Raw genomic sequence first — 20,521 nt, 5'->3', positions numbered from 1 at the left:
TAAATTTAACTCTAACAGCCCTAGTTAATCACGCTTCGATTTTAATCACATTTCTGTCGGATGGGGACATGTTGGTGACCGAGAGGATTTATTACCGCGCAAAGGTAACGCTCTTCGGCTGTAAGGTGACGCAAACAGACGTCTTCACATTCAGGATTAATAGAGTACTCTATTAATCCTGTTCACATTATCGGCTTATCGCCACTATTGGCTTAACTGTCTTTATGCTACGACGTAGGATTAAGGCAATGGCAGGCATCGTGCTTATCCCCATACAAATGGGAAAAAAGCACGTTAAAAGAAGAAGAAGAATCAGGACGGTTTGAATCCGCTGTCTTGTACTGCGTCCTGTGACCTAAGTATCTGACAGGCACGAATCATTGCAAATGAATTTTGTATCTTTCTACATCTATTTTTTCGAGTTTTCTGGTTTAAGTTTTCGAGACGCACATGAACCAAGTTATGTTTTTCAAGCGGACGAATTGCAGCTATGCATCAACTTGATCTTGGCTAACAAACCGAGTTGTGTGTCATGACAAAATCATAATAAATAAAAATTAATTACAATTGGATAAATAAAAAATTACATTGCAATGAATTGTTATAAACAATTCAGTCTTTTATGTTAATAGAATCGATTATATTGTTAATAGACACGGAAAGTTTTTAAACATGAGTACGTAATAAAAAAAGTTGTGACATTAAATTGCATTTGAACTACCATGTGTGAACCTGTCAAATACCCAATATCTTTATTTACATGAAAGTTTAAATTTCACTGAAACAGTAGAAACTGGATATTATTTAAGGAGCTGGGTGGTGATTTTCCCAAGGAACTGCTATTAGTCTATTAAAATAGTAACAGAAATAGTCGGAGAGCAGGAGAAATAAAAAAAAAATCCATTCTTTCAAAGGTGCCTGCAAACACATAATCAGTTTAGGCAGATTCACTGGGTAAAGTGAAAGCCATGATCGATACCCGACGAAATATTCCGTAGAGTTATGCCCGCGTCACACATTGGCTATTCAAGACCGCGACAGTCGTAATTTGCTCATTACGACGCTGTTACGCTCTAGGTACGACCAAATCGGCATCAATTGGCATGATTCGTAACCACGTCGCCTAATTTGGTGATATACGTCAAGTGATGGCGTATGTGCAAGGCTGCACAGCACTACACGATCGAGCCACAGTGACTGTCAGAAGTCGCCATGTCATGTTGCAGGACGCAACTGTGTCGTAATGTCATCACGACTGACGACACGGCGTCGGCATTTGATTACGTCAGATGTAACTAGCAATGTCAACATGTGCCAGCCAGTACGACGTACGCCATGTACTTGGCAACCCAACAGTGTGCGCAGTAGTGTATTTTGGCTCCTCCTTTGATGGGGATGCACAGTAGTGTATTTTGGCTCCCCTTTTTTTCATTTTTGTTATTGTTCATACAATAACAAGATGAAAAAATGTACATTTCCAAGGTTATTACGAAAAGGCATTTTCACGACACATGACACTGCCATTGCATCTGTTGGCACGGGACTAACTAAGTCGGGCATAAATCGTCATGCCTTCACAGACGTCACCGTCCTGTAAAAACTGTTAAATGTGGGCATGGCCTGAATCATCAGCGACTGTCGCGTACGACTATGCGCGTTCGTAATCTCATCTCAATGTGCGCACTGATGTCGTAAATGTTCATCACGTATGACGTCGTGGTGTTGTAATCAGCTGATTTTTCTTTTTTTTTGAGGCTCAAGGCCCGCGACTGATGGCAATCGGTTGCCAACTGCATTGTAATGAGCAAATTACGACGGTCACGGTCTTGAATCGCCAATGTGTAACACTGGCATTATCGTACAGAGGTTTTTGCTAGCTTCACACTAAAATTGGCTTCATGAAACAAAACATGCATGCACACACACAGAGGAGTTCAGTAAGTGCAAGTCTAATATTGACCACAATTTCAAGAGTAGGAATTCACTTGATGATATTAAGTACACAACACTGACTGGAATAGCACTAACAGACTCAGAAAAACACACAGGCCAACTTGGCCAGAAATAGCAATAACAAATAAAACAACAATGACAAACACACTCGATGGTACCAGGCTGTAACGACCCGAGTGGGCCGTTATGCAGGTTCTTTAACATACTCAGGACGGGGCTGTCATGACTGACGGCAGATGCAACAAACAAAGGAGGAGAAAACAACAAAAACAATAAAAAGAGCTTAATATTGATTTATTAAGGCAAGTATTTACAAGTGAGTCAGGTCTGGTAAAAAGATAAAAACCATAGGTACAAAAAAAAGCCAAAAGGCAGCACTAAACAAAATCAAGTTAAATAAACAATTAACTTTATAAACAAAAAGTAGCTAAAAAAAAAGGCAAAAATAAACAACAGCAGGCAGAAAAAAAAAAACCAAACATACGTCCTCCATCGGGGCACCAAGACAGCCCTCAGCTGTGCAACAGGGACAAAAACCCATCAACCAGAAAACCCCGATGGAGACGTCAGGACAGCCTCACGCTGTCATCAAAGATGAGCAGCTCGTGGTCACACGACTACTCATGGTCACACTCCACCTCTACGACGTGCTCCACTTCGTAGGCGTGCTCCAATTTGCTGCTCAAAAACTCGACCAACGTCGACTCCAAAAACTGCCTGCTGCTGCTGCCACTGCCGCTACCTCGCTGCCCTACCAGACCCGACTGAAGCAAGAAAAACGGCAGCTCACTGACGAAAACATCAAAACAAAAAAAAAAACTTGAAGGTAAGGAGGCAGCAATCCACAAAAGGGAACGAGTGGGGAACCAGCAGTTCCCGCAAAACCATCACTTAACGTGACACAGGCACACACACAAACTACTCAGCAACATACAGATTTAATCGAAACTAGATAGGTTCTGTAAACAACGTGGGAGGATCACAGTAAATATAAAGTAATTCTGACAAAGTTCAGTTCACGAAGAACAAAATACAAAAAAATACGAACTTGTCAAACTGTTTTTTGAATATAGATTCAATGAGACATCTCTTTTCGTAGCGATATTATCTTATGACTGATATAGAAATTATAAAAAAAAGATATCACTCAAGGAATACAATTAAAACAGCTAATAATGCTAACACAGATGTAATAAGTTGAGATAGGAAGACACAATCACCACCAGAATTTGATGGCGGAGGTAACAGCAGAAACAGGTTTATCGACATTACAGCATGGGCTTGCCGTGTTTGCTTTTTTCACCACTCCTTTACTGTATGGATGATTAAAAATGAGATGGTTTCCATAGCAACTGATGTAGTCAAATTTTTATCAATTTGCATAAAATGCAGATCATCTTAGAGGAGGGATCACCAGAGGAATATGTCGACTATGTTTACCACATCTCATTCTTCTGTGCTTGGGACATTTATGCCTGAGCCATAGCGGCGATTCAAGACTGCGACCGTCGTAACGGCTGGAAATTTGCTCATTACGATGCCATCACGATCTAAATATGACCAAGTCGGCATCAATCTGCATGATTTGTAACTGCGTCGCCGAATTTGACAATGTCCACCAAGTGATGGCGGATGTGCAAGGCTGCCCAGCGCTTACCCAGTCGAGTCACGACAACTGTCAAAAGTCATCAGGTCACGTAGCAAGACACAATAGTGCAGTAATGGTGTCTCGAATGACACAATGGTGTCGGCATTTGATTACGGAAGACATAACTAGCAATGTCAACATGTGGCATCCAGTATGACATACGCCATGTACTTGGCAACCCCACAATGTGTGCAGTGGGGATGCTCAGTAGTCAGACTCTCGGGTCAACAGTCTTTCATCAGCTGGTACCTGTAAGCGACATAGGCTGCTATCCTCGTTGTTTCAGGATCATCTTGCCCCAAAATGTTGTGAAGGTTGTGAGGAAAAAGGTTGTGCCGTATGAGGACATCTCTCCTAGCACCTCTCCAGCAACATCTGCTTCTCCTGTTGATGACCCCCATGCAGGCCCTTCAGCAAGCCACCGAAGAATCGTCTCCGTCGACACCATTGGCCCCAACTGACCCTCAAAACGTCTTTGACTGCAGTTCAACTGAGCATGTGGTTGAAGTCCATAACAACTAGGTATGGGCGATTGACCAGGACCAAGAGCAGCCAGGCAGCAGTGAAGGACCTGATGGACAGGGAAAGGTGAATCCTGGTGACGTTCGGCTTCTTTGGGAAACACATTGTCCATCAGAAGCCAATGACCCTTGGACTGAAAGAGGTAATTGCTCTGCCCTGTATTGGTTTCATATGTTGTGTTTTTTTCCGGATTATTAAATAGCGCAATATAAAAAATTTTCATTTTTCATATATGCGGTTTCCAAAATTATTAATACATTTCCCTTTCTCTTTCCCTACAGTCTGCTGCTGCTGCTGCTGCTGCTGCTGCCCTTCCTGATGCTCCTGACGAAGTTGATGCTGCTGGTGGGGATGATGACGATGTGACCAGCCTCCCCGCCATCTAGGCAAAGAGGCCTAAGAAGAAGTTTGACACCTAACTTCAGCACACCGAAGACTCAGTCCTTGAGAAGGTTAATATTTCATTATTTTCAATCTCGAAACATATAACAAACATGCTGACTGACATTTATGAAATATTTGGGTTTCACAACATTAACTATATAAAAATTTTTTATTGTCCGATTCTTTCCCTGTTTTTCATTTCTGCAATGAAATATATATTGCTTTTGTGCATTGACTAATATCTCTTTCTGTTTGTTTAGGTGACTGAAAATGCTGAAGTGGCCAAGAAGGCACCGTTGGATTGCATTCAGCCAAATGCCGTAGAGGCCTACTAGGAATCTTTGTCTGAAGAAGGTTGCGAAAGATGCAGCTGAAATTGATCCATTCTTCCATACGTACATCCGAACGGAGAGAGTTTTTTTTTTTTTTTTTGCAGACTACAGAAGGTGAAGGAAGAAGGGAGACTGAAAGCAAATTTCGACCTTTCCCAAGCACCAGATATTCGTTTTGGGAAATGCACCAAGATATGCCGTCAGCCACATCTTTCGCACCTCAGCCTCCTGCTCGTTTCCTTCGCACATCAGCCTCCTACTCCTTCAACATCCTTTGTGCCTCAGCTTCCTGCATCTTCAACATCCTTCACGTCTCAGCTTCCTGCACCTTCAACATCCTTCGCGTCTCAGATTCCTGCACCTTCAACATCCTTCGCGTCTCAGCTTCTTGCACCTTCAACATCCTTCGCGTCTCAGCTTCCTGCGCCTTCAACATCCTTCGCGTCTCAACTTCTTGCGCCTTCAACATCCTTCGCGTCTCAGCTTCCTGCACCTTCAACATCCTTCGTGTCTCAGCTTCCTGCACCTTCAACATCCTTCGCGTCTCAGCTTCCTGCGCCTTCAACATCCTTCGCGTCTCAGCTTCCTGCGCCTTCAACATCCTTCGCGTCTCAGCCTCCTGCGCCTTCAACATCCTTCGCGTCTCAGCTTCCTGCGCCTTCAACATCCTTCACGTCTCAGCTTCCTGCACCTTCAACATCCTTCGCGTCTCAGCTTCCTGCGCCTTCAACATCCTTCGCGTCTCAGCTTCCTGCGCCTTCAACATCTTTCGCGTCTCAGCCTCCTGCGCCTTCAACATCCTTCGCGTCTCAGCTTCCTGCGCCTTCAACATCCTTCACGTCTCAGCTTCCTGCGCCTTCAACATCCTTCGCGTCTCAGCCTCCTGCGCCTTCAACATCCTTCGTCTCAGCTTCCTGCGCCTTCAACATCCTTCACGTCTCAGCCTCCTGCGCCTTCAACATCCTTCGCGCGTCAGCCTCCCTGCGCCTTCAACATCCTTTGCGTCTCAGCTTCCTGCACCTTCAACATCCTTCATGTTCTCAGCCTCCTGCGCCTTCAACATCCTTCGCGTCTCAGCTTCCTGCGCCTTCAACATCCTTCGCGTCTCAGCTTCCTGCACCTTCAACATCCTTCATGTCTCAGCTTCCTGCACCTTCAACATCCTTCGTGTCTCAGCTTCCTGCACCTTCAACATCCTTCGTGTCTCAGCTTCCTGCACCTTCAACATCCTTCGCGTCTCAGCTTCCTGCACCTTCAACATCCTTCGCGTCTCAGCTTCCTGCGCCTTCAACATCCTTCGCGTCTCAGCTTCCTGCGCCTTCAACATCCTTCGCGTCTCAGCTTTCTGCACCTTCAACATCCTTCATGTTTCAGCTTCCTGCACCCTCAACATCCTTCACGTCTCAGCTTCCTGCACCTTCAACATCCTTCGCGTCTCAGCTTCCTGCACCTTCAACATCCTTCGCATCTCAGCTTCCTGCACCTTCAACATCCTTCGCGTCTCAGCCTCCTGCGCCTTCAACATCCTTCGCGTCTCAGCTTCCTGCGCCTTCAACATCCTTCGTATCTCAGCTTCCTGCACCTTCAACATCCTTCATGTTTCAGCTTCCTGCACCTTCAACATCCTTCGTATCTCAGCTTCCTGCACCTTCAACATCCTTCATGTCTCAGCTTCCTGCACCTTCAACATCCTTCGCGTCTCAGCTTCCTGCACCTTCAACATCCTTCATGTTTCAGCGTCTCAGCTTCAACACCTTCAACTCAGCTTCCTGCACCTCAACATCCTTCATGTTTCAGCTTCCTTCACCAACATCCTTCACGTCTCAGCTTCCTGCACCTTCAACATCCTTCGCGTCTCAGCTTTCTGCACCTTCAACATCCTTCATGTTTCAGCTTCCTGCACCCTCAACATCCTTCACGTCTCAGCTTCCTGCACCTTCAACATCCTTCGCGTCTCAGCCTCCTGCACAACCCGAGCAACTTACCGCCTGACGCCGCAGCAAGTAGCTCAGCTTCAGGGTCAACGACTGTCTCCTTGGCCAGGCAGTATTCCTGGTCAGCCAATTCGTCAGTGACAGTTTCCTAGAGAAAATGTTTCCCGATACTGAAAGTCCTCTTTGAACAATGCCTCCTACTTCAAGTGTCACTAAGACAATGGCTCCTACTAGTACTCCTCAACCTTAGAGTGTACTTTGGTTCCCTTTTTTCCCCCCTTTTTGTTATTGTTCACACAATAATAAAAAGAAAAAAGTTCTTCTTGTAACTGTTCTCTAATTTAAATGCTACTGTATATGATAAATTCTTCTGCTACTATAAATTGTATATGTGTGTATTTTTATAACAAAATAAATTGTGTAAATTGTTTATATTGTGTATGTACTAAATTTTCCTAAAAGCAATAAATTATTTCTATAACAATATTTTTCTTGAAATGTTGAACACAGTAATTTTTGGGTAACAATATCCTTAACCACAAACCATCTCCAATATTTTCAAGGTTATTAAACTTGAGATGAATGAAGGTTGATATTTTCATAAGTTCAGATAAAGAAAAAAATGACTTAAAACTTGTAGCAAATAATGTGCAAATCAATAATATTAAACTGGATATGAATGAGGGTATGATATATTTTCAAAAGTTCAGATAAAGAAAAATTAAACTTAAAAGTTGTAAACAGTAATGTGCAAACCAAAATTATCAGCATTTTGAAATATTTTCAGAATTTTAGCCTGCAAGATTATACCTCGATTCAAGGGCGAGCCACTCAGTCAAAAGATGGTTTTAGCTGCAAGGCTTGTTGCCATATTTTGGTAATCCTAAATGATTTTATATAAGGTTCTGATTTCTGAAATTTTAAGGTTACTAGGATAAGTTATGCCAGGCCTAGCCGATGTTGACTATAAGTTTACTTGTTGTCATGCCAGTGGTATTAGGCACAAGTTAACTTATGAATGATTGGCCTAAGAGTATGTTTCAGTGCTAGTGTATCATGCCTACCATAAAGTGTCAGCAATGTTTTCAACCTGGGTTAACCTATCTCAACAGTGATTTGACAGTTCTCATTTGTGTGTGTGCCTAACCTAAAGTAGAGTAACCATGTTTACTGACGGCATTGCAACTTCCCTCACTAACACTATTGTGTATGCCAGTGACATACAGGGAATTAAAGCACCTAATTTCAATTGGGATGCCTCAGAGTTAGCACTTCAGTTCAAGTTTACAAATTGAATGTGGTGAACTACCACTGTCTCTCAACTGAGAATTAAAATATGACCAAGAATACAACATAAAAGAAAATATATTTTGTATTATAAATATTTCTGAATTTTAACTTTCATTCAGGAATTTTATATAGTTTTTAAACAAGATTTTCTTTTATAAAAATAAGTCAGTGAGTTGACTGCAATGAAATACAATATATTAGAATGTTCTGAAGTTCTGCATATAAGAAGTGAAAAGGCATTTTTCTATTTTTAGTAAAATATATATTTCATTCAAGATTTTTAGTATTCTTGACAATTTATTACTGTATTTATCTGGTCTGCTCATTTAAGTACGTATTTACTATGAAATACCTTTTGTATACCAATTTCATTTTTCTTTTAATAAGAAATAATACGTATTTAATATGAAATACCTTTTGTATACCATCTAATAACTAAATCAATATTTTCCTTTTGTCTCCCACAGATTCCGTGGTGTTGGCGGCTGGTGTGTGGCACACCTTAATTTTGACAAGAAATCCTCATGCCAGGAGTGAGGGGGATCGAGACGTGTGGTCTGGGGTCCTGCCTGGTAACTGGAGGTCTGAGCAAAGTTTACCAAGCCTGGCTCTCCCAAACCGGTAGACAGCAACCATGTCTGGCAAGTCTCAACGTGACCACCTTCGCGATTACGTAAACTCCCCTGCAGGCTCCGTTCATTGGCAGGAATCAGTGACGTAAGAAAACAATGGAAAATGGCTTTTCATACTTCAGAAAATCATGCTGAAAAACTTTGTGAATTTCCTAAATAAAAGTTGGAATTCAAAAATATTTATATTACCAAATATGTTTTCTTTTAAGTTGTATTCAGTGTTATATTTATCTATATATGTGAAATGTTCAAAGTATATCAAGAATAATGAAAATCTTGAATGCAATATATATTTTACTCAAAGTAGAAAATGCCTTTTTCACTTCTTATACTTCAGAACATTCTAATAAATTGTATTTGATTGCAATGAAGTCACTGACTTATTTGTATTTGCATAAAAGAAGATCATGTTTATAAACTATATATAACATTGAATAAAAATTAAAATTCAAAAATATTTATATTACAAAGTATATTTTCTTTTATGTTGTATTGTGTCATATCTATCTGTATCTGAAGTTCTTAGAGTATATCAAGAATACTGAAAATCTTGAATCCAAAATGTATTTAAATCAAAATAGAAAATAAAGGCAGTCGTGGGTAATTAATTCGGCCCTTGACCTTTCTCTCTCTCTCTCTCACCCCCTTGGGAAATGCTTTAATCTTCTTTTGGCTGAGTGACTCGCCCCAGACCTTGAATCGAGGTATAATCTTGCCAGCTGGGATGAGAGAAAGTTTCCCCATCACAGTATACCAGCGATACTGAGGATATTTAACATACTTTACTCATTACTAGTTTTCATGTGTTATTTACCTTTATCTGAAATTCTGAAAATATTTCAAAAATAATGATAATTTTGATTTGCACGTTACTTTTTACAAGTATTAAGTTTTATTTTTTCTTTATCTGAACTTATGAAAATGTATCATACCCTCATTCATATCCACTTTAATATAATTGATTTGCTCATTATTTGCTACAAGTTTTAAGTTTCATTTTTTCTTTATCTGAACTTATGAAAATATCAATCTTCATTCATCTCAAGTTTAATAACCTTGAAAATATTGGAGATGGTTTGTAGTTAAGGAAATTGTTACCCAAAAATTACTGTGTTCAACATTTCAAGAAAAATATTGTTATAGAAATAAAATATTATTTCTTTTAGGAATTTAGTGCATACATAATATAAACACTTTACATAATTTATTATATTGTAAAATTATACACATATACAATTTATAGTAGCAGAGGAATTTAAGGTATCATATACAGTAGCATTTAAATTAGAGAAGAGTTACAAGAGGAACTTTTGTTCTTTTTATTATTGCGTGAATACCAAAAAGGGAAAAAAAGGGAACCAAAATACACTTTAAGGTTGAGGAATACCAGGAGCCGTCGCCGTAGTGACACTTAAAGTGGGAGGCATCGTCGAAGCGAGACTTTCAGTAGAAGGAAATATATTCTCTAGGAAACTGTCACTGGCCACTTGGCTGAGATTCAGCAGTCTCAGAGCAAGACATGTATGGGCGTAGACGACCCACCACCAGGGAGACATCCGTTAACCCTGAAGCATAGCTATTTGCTGCAGCGTCAGGAGGTAAGTTGGTTCAGTTGAGCGGTACGTATAGAAGAACGGATCAATCTCCGTGCAATCCTTCGCAACCTTCTTCAGGTGGAGATTCCAGTAGGTCTCTTTGGGATCTGGATATATCCAATCCATAAGTACCTTCTTGGCCACTTCAGCGATTTCAATCACCTAAAATAAATATAGAAAATAAATATTAATCAATGCGCAACGGTAATATATATTTCATTGCAGAAATGAAAATCAAGAAAAAATCAGACAATAAAAAATATCTATGTAGTTAATCTAATGGAAATCGACATGTTTGTTTTATGTTTCAAGATTGAAAATAATGAAATGTTAACCTTCTCAAGGATGGAGTCTTCGGTCTGCTGACATTCGGGGTCAAACTTCTTTCTCTTAGGCCTCCTTTCCTCGATGGTGGGGATGATGGTCACTCGTCATCATCCCCACCAGCATCATCAACTTCGTCAGGAGCATCAGGAAGGGCAGCAGCAGCGGACTGTAGGGAAAGAAAAAGGGAAATGTAACAATAATTTTGGAAACAGCATATATGAAACATGAAAACTTTTATATTATGATATTTAATAATCAGGAAAAACACAACATATGAAACCAATACAGGGCAGAATTACCTCTTTCAGTCCAAGGGTCTTTGGCTTCTTCTGACGGACAATGTGTTTCCCGAAGAAGCTAAACGTCGTCAGGATCCACCTTTCCTTGTCTGTCAGCTCCCTCACAGCTGTCTGGCCGCACTTAGTCCTGGTCAACCGCCCATATCTGGTTCTGATCGACTTTAACCACATGCTCAGCTGTGTTCCTGTCAAAGGCAGGTTGAGGGACTTGGCCCCTTCTGACAGGAGTCCCGTCTTCTTCACCACCTCCTTGAATCCAGCGATGCCTCTGTCATACAGAAAGGGGTGCTCCTGCTGCCATTCCCCCAACATCCTTTCCTGGTTGTCTGATATGAACACACAAGGAGTTTTCTTCCCATGTTGCTGCCCAGACCCCTTGCTGACCCTCTCTGCATCCGTCGTTTACTCCTCATCGTTGCCAATGACTTCCACCTCGGACCGGACCTTGGCCTCATCCCCAAGTTCCATGGTCAAGGGTTCCTCCTAGAGGTCAGCAGGGGCCAATGACGTCGATGGGGACGATTCTTCTGTGGCTTGCTGAATGGCCTGAAGACAGGGGTTATCAGCAGAAGAAGCAGAAGATGACAAAGAACCATGGTGTTGGATGGCTGCTGCAGAGGTACTAGGGGAGACGTCCTTGTACGGCACAACCTTCTTCCTAACAACCTAGACAACGTTTTGGGTACCATGATGATCCAACAAAGGGCATAGCGAGGATAGCAGTGGAGGTCACATACAGGTCGCAGGTGAGAGACAGTTGATCTGAGAATTTGGGAGCTGCCTTTTATGGCTGCCGACGCATGTGACACTGACTACTGCGCACCCCACTGCGCATGCTGTGGGGTTGCCAAGTACATGGAGTGTGTCGTACTGGATGCTGCATGTCGACATTGCTAAGTTACATCTTACGTAATCAAACGGCGACGCCATTACGGCACTATTGCGTCTTGTGGCATGACACTGACACGGCAACTTTTGACAGTTGTCGTGATTCGACTGCGTAGGTGCTGGGAAGCCTTGCACATCCGCCATCACTTGGCGAACGCCGTCAAACTCGGCGACGCGGTTACGAATCATGCCGATTGATGGCGAATTGGTCGTAATTAGATCGTAATGGTGTCGTAATGAGCAAATTTTCCGCCGTTACTACGTGCGCGGTCTTGAATCACCAATGTGTGACTCAGGCATAATAAACAAGCATAACAGACAGATAAAGAAATAAAAAGTAGGTGCGGAAAATAAAAAACCACTGAAAAGAGCAGGAACAAAATAATAAACAGATTGAATCAAAGAACTCGTTCGACCAAATACATGTTTGTTATTCTCATTATATTGATTACTGAATTTGCATCGCGGGTTTATTTTATTAACAGCTGGCATGATTAAAACAATAATGTACAGGCTGGTTATTTAAAAAAAAACATGAAGCAAACCTTCGTCGACAAACAGCAAAAGTAAATCAGCCAGGAATGGTCACCTAATGAAAGTTTTAACACTCGTTCTTCAAAAACCGTTAACCAGTTCTTGAGATATCCTGCTAAACTGTAAACACAGAGGAATGCACAAGCTCCTTCCAACTCAGTTTGTTAGAGGTAGTAAAGGCCAGAAACTACAATTACATAGTATTTACAAACAAATAGAAGATATCAATCACAATAACAACTTACAATATAGGCAAAATTCACGATGGAATGTAATTTTGTGAAGCCTTGTAGGGCAGGAAATTAGCGAAGGGGAGCAATTGCCCAGAAGTTACGATGATTTACGATAATTACCTAAAATGACTTTGTAATTAAAACATAAGTCATTTACAACAGCCCATACGAAATAAATCATCTGCCGTAGGTTTCAGATATGCTATTACCGGTGTACGATAATGAAGGCATTTTGTATGGAAAGTAAAAGGAAAGGAAATGAAAAAATATTAATTATTATTATTATTATTATTATTTAAAGTAGTATTAGTAGAATTATATTCATACTGCTTTGAAGCATTAGCATCGGCCAGTCAAACAACAGTATACTTTATATAAATTCGTTAAAATATATACATAATAAAATGACAGCTATAAAAACATAGGAAGCATATTAAACAAACGAGGTTCATCAATTAAAAGACAGATATCAGTGAATGTCATTAGTATACTAAACATGTAAACAGAAAATAATAAATTAGGATTGCAATTATATATTATATATATATATATATATATATATATATATATATTTATTTATATATATATATATTATATATATATAATATATACATATATATATATATATATATATATATATATATATATATATATATATATATATATATATATTGTAGTGCTGTACATACAAAACCTATAACTAATAATGAAAGACATTAAGATGCAGTAAATATTCCAAGCTCACCATTCCTCTCCAAAGGATGATGATAATGGCAAGGGTGATAAGAGTTAGTGAATAGCAATTATAATAAATTATATATACAGAGTAATATTCCATTCTGTGAAAATATCACAAACTAAACAGATATTCCTTGGCAATGCTTTTCTTACGGCTCTAGAAATATTTTCAGTTTTGACTTTCCAGAAGAGAAGCTTAATAAATTAACTTCCAATCCACAGATCCATATAGGCATCGCGATGTCGAGAGGAAAAAAAAAATTACAGTTAACCGCTGAAAGATGAAAACTTGATGGCAGAAGGATTTTTTACATATTTAATGGGAATGCCATAATGAAGAAGCCTAGTGAGTTTCATTTTCAAGGTTTTGTATTATAGGCATCTCAAGGTTCCTCGTTGGGCGGGTGGGTTCCGTTCTCAGCTAGCACACTGCTGGCCGCGAGTTCGAATCTCCGACCGGCCAATGAAGAATAAGAGGAATTTATTTCTGGTGATAGAAGAAATTCATTTCTCGGTATAATGTGGTTCGGATTCCACGATAAAGCTGTAGGTCCCGTTGCTAGGTTAACCAACAGGTTCTTAGCCATGTAAAATAAATCTAATCCTTCGATTTATTGAAAGAGGGTAAATATTCTCACGAGGAAACTCTTGAGAGGACAAAGTAAAAATACGTCAAACACGCTAACCTAACAGCTTGGGCTAGAGCATATAATTTACGCGCGGTTTGAGCTGAAACTGGTGTCAAGAAATGAAACTAGTGTATATTTTCATTTACTTACCTATTCCTGCCTCGTATTTCCCCCAGTTCCTCCAACATTCCTGCCTTTAAGAGCCAAGGGTTTCGCTTCCTCCGTGCCTTGTGGTTTGGAGATCATATTTGTTCCTGCGATTCAACTAAAGCTCCTCCTGAGGTCTCGGTGCACTCGTCAGGCCATCACTTCCCACATTTACTCAGCGGGAATCATTAATCTTCTGATATCTCGATTCGGCGACTTTCTTTCCCTTTAATTCAGGCTTTGGAATTTTCTCCTTACGTTCTTTTTCCCCAGTTTGTACTATCAATTTTTAACGGCTTTTATTTTCTAGCTCATTCTCACAGGGTAATTGGGTATTTTATTTTCTAGCTCATTCTCACAGGGTAATTGGATATTTTATTTTCTAGCTCATTCTCACAGGGTAATTGGGTATTTTATTTTCTAGCTCATTCTCACAGGGTAATTGGGTATTTTATTTTCTAGCTCATTCTCACAGGGTAATTGGGTATTTTATTTTCTAGCTCATTCTCACAGGGTAATTGGATATTTTATTTTCTTGCTCATTCTCACAGGGTAATTGGGTATTTTATTTTCTAGCTCATTCTCACAGGGTAATTGGGTATTTTATTGTCTATCTCATTCTCACAGGGTAATTGGATATTTTAATTTCTAGCTTATTCTCACAGGGTAATTGGATATTTCATTTTCTAGCTCATTCTCACAGGGTAATTGGATATTTCATTTTCTAGCTCATTCTCACAGGGTAATTGGATATTTTATTTTCTAGCTCACTCTCACAGGGTAATTGGATATTTTATTTTCTAGCTCATTCTCACAGGGTAATTGGATATTTTATTTTCTAGCTCATTCTCACAGGATAATTGGATATATTTTATTTTCTAGCTCATTCTCACAGCTCATTTTATTTTCTAGCTCATTCTCACAGGGTAATTGGATATTTTATTGTCTCAGCTCATTCTCATTCTCAGGGTAATTGGATATTTCATTTTCTAGCTCATTCTCACAGGGTAATTGGATATTTTATTTTCTAGCTCATTCTCACAGGGTAATTGGATATTTTATTTTCTAGCTCATTCTCACAGGGTAATTGGATATTTTATTTTCTAGCTCATTCTCACAGGGTAATTGGATATTTTATTGTCTTCTCAGGGTCATTTTATTTTCTCATTCACAGGGTAATTGGATATTTTATTTTCTAGCTCACTCTCACAGGGTAATTGGATATTTTATTTTCTAGCTCATTCTCACAGGGTAATTGGATTTTTATTTTCAGCTCATTCTTATTTTCTTTTCTAGCTCATTCTCACAGGGTAATTGGATATTTTATTTTCTATTTTATTTTATTTTCTAGCTCACTCTCACAGGTAATTGGATATTTTATTTTCTAGCTCACTCTCACAGGGTAATTGGATATTTTATTTTCTAGGGGTAATTGGATATTTTATTTTCTAGCTCATTCTCACAGGGTAATTGGGTATTTTATTTTCTAGCTCATTCTCACAGGGTAATGGATTTTATTTTATTTTCTCACAGGGTAGCTCACTCTCACAGGGTAATTGGATATTTTATTTTCTAGCTCATTCTCACAGGGTAATTGGGTATTTTATTTTCTAGCTCACTCTCACAGGGTAATTGGATATTTTATTTTCTAGTTAATTTCTCACAGGGTAATTGGATATTTCATCGTATAAATCATGATTATGAAATTCTTTTTATTATGATTCTTCAGAGGTTGAAACCTAATCACATGGAACAGGCCCACAGGGGCCATGGACTCGAAGTTCAAGCTTCCCAAAGAATATGGCGTTCATTAGAAAGAAGTCAGAAACAAAAGATCTCACTTATTAAACGGTAAAGCGAAATACGGAAAGAGGAGATCTCACTTATTAAAAAAGAAAAAAAATAAGTTAACAAACTGATAAACAGATAAAAATGTAAGTAAATTATTAAAATGCACGGAGAATTGTATTAGGGTAGCATTAAGTTAAGTTAAGTATACCTTAGTTTTACCAGACCACTGAGCTGATTAACAGCTCTCCTATGGCTGGCCCCGAAGGATTAGACTTATTTTACGTGGCTAAGAACCAATTGGTTACTTAGCAACGGGACCTACAGCTTATTGTGGAATCCGAACCACATTATAGCGAGAAATGAATTTCGATCACCAGAAATAAATTCCTCTAACTCTTCATCAGCAGGCCGGGGGGAATTGAACTCCGGCCCATTGAGTGACAGTCCGAAGCTCTACCGACTCATCCAACGAAGGGCTAGGGTAGCATTAAGCATTTAATGTTTCCAGCAGGAGGCCTGGTCAGGGACGCAAGTTTCCTCGTCCAAAAGAATGAAGTAACTCCGCTGGAAACGTTATTATGTTTTCAGAATACTAGTTTGCAAAAATCGTTCCGGAGGACCTTCAGGACAACAACGGGACAAATTTTCGGCAGAATGAGAAAGTCACCTGCTGTGCTTGCAAGAAGTGCAGCGAATTGTGGCAGCCACGGTCCAGGTAAACCACCTTTGTAAAAAAAAAAAAAGTACATGAAAAAAAATTAGTTTTTTCCTCGTGTTTGCGAACTGGAAGCTTGAATATTTTACAGCGTTTCCCTGCTTAGGCAAAAGAGTCAATCATAACTTTCTGATAAATTCGTATATGCTACGGTACCATTGCCAAATGCATGTAATTCAGTACAAAAACAAGAATAACATAACCGTCTATGATAGTCATTATGTAGGTAACAACCGGGCCACTGAGACGTTTCTGCATCCGCGAAGGAAAAAGATCAGTTCGCCTCGAGACGTGTTTACCGTCGCAACGCTCGATAACTCCAGTTTCGTCTCTCGTGAAAAGTTAGAGAAGGCGGGCCAATTACATCTCCTGCAATACTTACTTAGATCTGTTTACTCTATCGCTCGAATGCTCTTGCAAGCAATCAATGTTCCAAGACAAGCTCATCAAAGCAGGTAAATAAAATTTCAGCTCATCAAAGATTAGAAAGGGCGCAAGCTCTATGGCGAATTCATGCTAATCAAGAGATGTCTGGGTTGCCAGATGCGTTCGGGGATTTCGTTATGGAAGTAAAAAATTGTCATATTTTGATAAATGTTTCGATCCGAGTTTGTTCTTTAGCTTGAATGTTCTCATGATTTACTTGCCTAGAGAGCATTTGTTCTCGAAGGGAAAGCTGACTTATTTAGGTATTACTGTAGCAATGATGATCAAACTTTAGACTGAATGGTGTAATAATTTAGATTGCTTTTGCAAGGAAGACATATAACTTACATTATACGGCCAAGTTTTATATATATATATATATATATATATATATATATATATATATATATATATGTGTGTGTGTGTGTCTTAGTGTGTGTGTGTATGTGTGTGTGTGTGTGTCTTAGTGTGTGTGTGTATGTGTGTATATATATGCACACGCACTCACACACGTGTAATCGTTTCTTCTAGGAAACCCATCGACCGCAGCTGATATCCGAGTCGATGAACAAAAGGGAATTCCTGAGCATGGAAATGAGACACCCACGTTATACAAAATCTCTGTATCAGTTTGATTAAAACGAATCACGCCATAAAGGACGTATCACTACTTTATCGTTCCTCGTTTTGGGGTGCAGGGCCCGCTCGTAACGATAAAACAGAAATAAGCGATGAAATTTAAATGGTCGGATCTTGGTAAAAAGTTAAGTATACCTTAGTTTAACCAGACCACTGAGGAGCTGATTAACAGCTCTCCTAGGTCTGGCCCCGAAGGATTAGATTTATTTTACCTGGCTAAGAACCAAATGGTTACCTGGCAACGGGACCTACAGCTTATTGTGGAATCCGAACCACGTTATAACGAGAAATGAATTTCTATCACCAGAAATAAATTCCTCTAATTCTTCATCGGCCGGTCGAAGAATCGACCGCTGGACCAGCAGAGTGCTAGCTGAGAACGACACCCACCCGTCCAATGAGGACCTATAATAACACCAGATATAAATGTCCCTCACTTTCACTTACTACATTTCAAATATTCCCAACACCACAAGTTGCATTTAGTCACCTGAAAAATGCCCAGTCTCAAAAAAGGCTACACCGTCGACGTTTAGAAAGCCTTTCAGGGGATAAAGTACATTTATTTCAATGTACAATTACATTAGTCAGTTACTTAGGTGACCTGTGGCATCCTTCAGCATCTGAGGTCATAGAGTAACTTAGAGCACCGACCTTGGCCGTCTTGCGATTCTCTTCCACCTGTTTACAAAATACTTCGAAATCAAAAGTTCCATGCGGTTAATAATACGTCCATTCCTATCACTTCCTCTCTTTCGATTTACTGATTTCAGAAGGGGGTTAAGGGGCCGTTCAAAAATTACGTAACACTTTTTTTGGGGGGTGATTTCTGAGCCCCCTTGTCACGCCTCATACCACATGTCCCAGCGTTCGACTCTCCTACCGGCTAATGAAGAATTGGAGGAATTTATTTCTGGTGATAGAAATTCATTTCTAGTCATAATGTGGTTCGGATCCCACAATAAGCTGTAGGTCGCGTTGCTAGGTAACCAGTTGGTTCTTAGCCACGTAAAATAAATCTAATCCTTCGGGCCATCCCTCTCCAGGAGAGCTGTTAATCAGCTCCTGAGTGGTCTGGTTAAACTAAGATATATATACTTAACTTTTTAACACATGTCCAGAATTAGTATGTTTCACTTTTTTTAGTGCAATAACATATTACAGTCTAGCCTGATACCTTGAAATTATTACCTTTAGGTTTTTCTTTAATACTTTTATGTTATGATATTAAAGAATCACAGATGAATTTGAAATGAGAGTGTTCTCTTATGCCATGTTTGGAAGAGGATTAATTTGGTTTGTGATATTTTTCTAACTCATATTTATGCATAAAGTAGAGAGTGTCGGAGCTCAGAAAAGGGACGAGTTTGGGATATTATTCTACGTCGTGTAGTGCATGTAGTGGAAAATGTTGAAGTACAAACGAGGGTTGAGTTTGTGATATTTTTTAAACATGTAAGTATGCAAAAAAAAAAAAAAAAAAAAAAATCAAAGACCATATTCTCTGTCTTACTAAAATATAATTAAAGTCTATTGCAGAATCTTTACTATCCCTCCTTTGTCCTTCTGCAATAACATCTTTTCAAAAGAGATAAAGGAAAAAAAAAATCTGAAAATATGATGCAACTTATGGCTGCAACCCCACCTCCCTTCCCCCCAAGGCGTTACGTAATTTTTGAACGGCCCTAATCAATCCATTAGTACCAAGTACGAGTCAGTCCAATCCGCTCACCTCACTGTGCTCGAACCGGGAGCCAGTGGGTCCTGGCTCAAGCACAGAGATGATCCCAGATGAGCCGTTCAAAGAAAAGCCAGACTTTTCGAATTTTTCCTTCTTCTTTAAACTTGATGCCTCCAGGCGGCTCGGTACTTTTATAAGGCTTTTGCAAATAACCCCCACAGTCATATAATTTCCATTGTAATGTGAGAAGACCATTTTAAATGTAGAGTAATTCTCAGCATTAAAATGGCTGTTATGGTAGTCACAAAATGATATGACTTGAAACGGATCTATTTCAGGATAAAAAGCGAGATATTATTCTTGTACCAGAGAGAGAGAGAGAGAGAGAGAGAGAGAGAGAGAGAGAGAGAGAGAGAGAGAGAGAGAGAGACATTAATTCCGGGTTATTCGTATAAATATGTATAGAACACGTTTCCGGACACATGGGGAAACATATATATATATATATATATATATATATATATATATATATATATATATATATATATATACATATATATATATGAGAATCTGTCTCCTGTCACAAATACAGATTTCTCCAATACATATTTCTGAATGAAATTTTTATCACACCGTGATTTATATATAATCATGAAGCTACAAATGTTTTCGGTAACAAAATCCATGGATCTATTCTCCGTTGGAGAATTGTGAAAAAGGGAGATATAAGTGATAAATGAATTGGAATCGTGGGGACACGAACCAGCGACCAATTTCTTGAAACCATTGAGCCATCAAGAGGTATAAATCTTTTGTTTAACAGCATGGCTATTAATTTCATGAAGCTACAATAATACGGTAATATCGAAATCCATCCTCGCTAAAATGATTGTTTTCAGCGACTCAGTTGACGTAAACCATTGAGCCATGATAAGTCTTTTGCGAGAGAGTCGTACTGCTTTTACCCGTCGTGGCGGGAGTCATAATTCAATAACCGCAGCTCTTGTTATGAAATTTTTATCACACCGTGATTTATATACAATCATATATAAATATAAATATAGTATATCTCCGTTGGAGAATATCTCGCAAAAGACTTATAATTCTTGTCTCAATGGTTTACGCTAACCGAGTCGCTTAATAGGCTTTCGCCGGGTGATTCCAATTTATCACTTATATAAATT

General features: G+C 39.3%; 1 protein-coding gene across 1 annotated transcript; it reads left to right on the top strand.

The window, feature by feature from the left end:
- Positions 1 to 3,732: 3,732 nt before the first annotated feature.
- Positions 3,733 to 6,831, top strand: LOC136851848 (uncharacterized). Its single transcript, XM_067126160.1, has 4 exons — positions 3,733 to 4,014; positions 4,405 to 4,485; positions 4,768 to 4,802; positions 4,944 to 6,831. The coding sequence occupies exons 1-4, from the start codon at positions 3,733 to 3,735 to the stop codon at positions 6,829 to 6,831; spliced, it is 2,286 nt and encodes a 761-aa protein (XP_066982261.1).
- Positions 6,832 to 20,521: the final 13,690 nt, after the last annotated feature.

This window comes from Macrobrachium rosenbergii, chromosome 24 (assembly GCF_040412425.1).
Source record: "Macrobrachium rosenbergii isolate ZJJX-2024 chromosome 24, ASM4041242v1, whole genome shotgun sequence".
NCBI lineage: Eukaryota > Metazoa > Arthropoda > Malacostraca > Decapoda > Palaemonidae > Macrobrachium > Macrobrachium rosenbergii.
The sequence above is the reverse complement of the archived record's forward strand: the minus strand, read 5'-3'. Positions and strand labels throughout refer to the sequence as shown.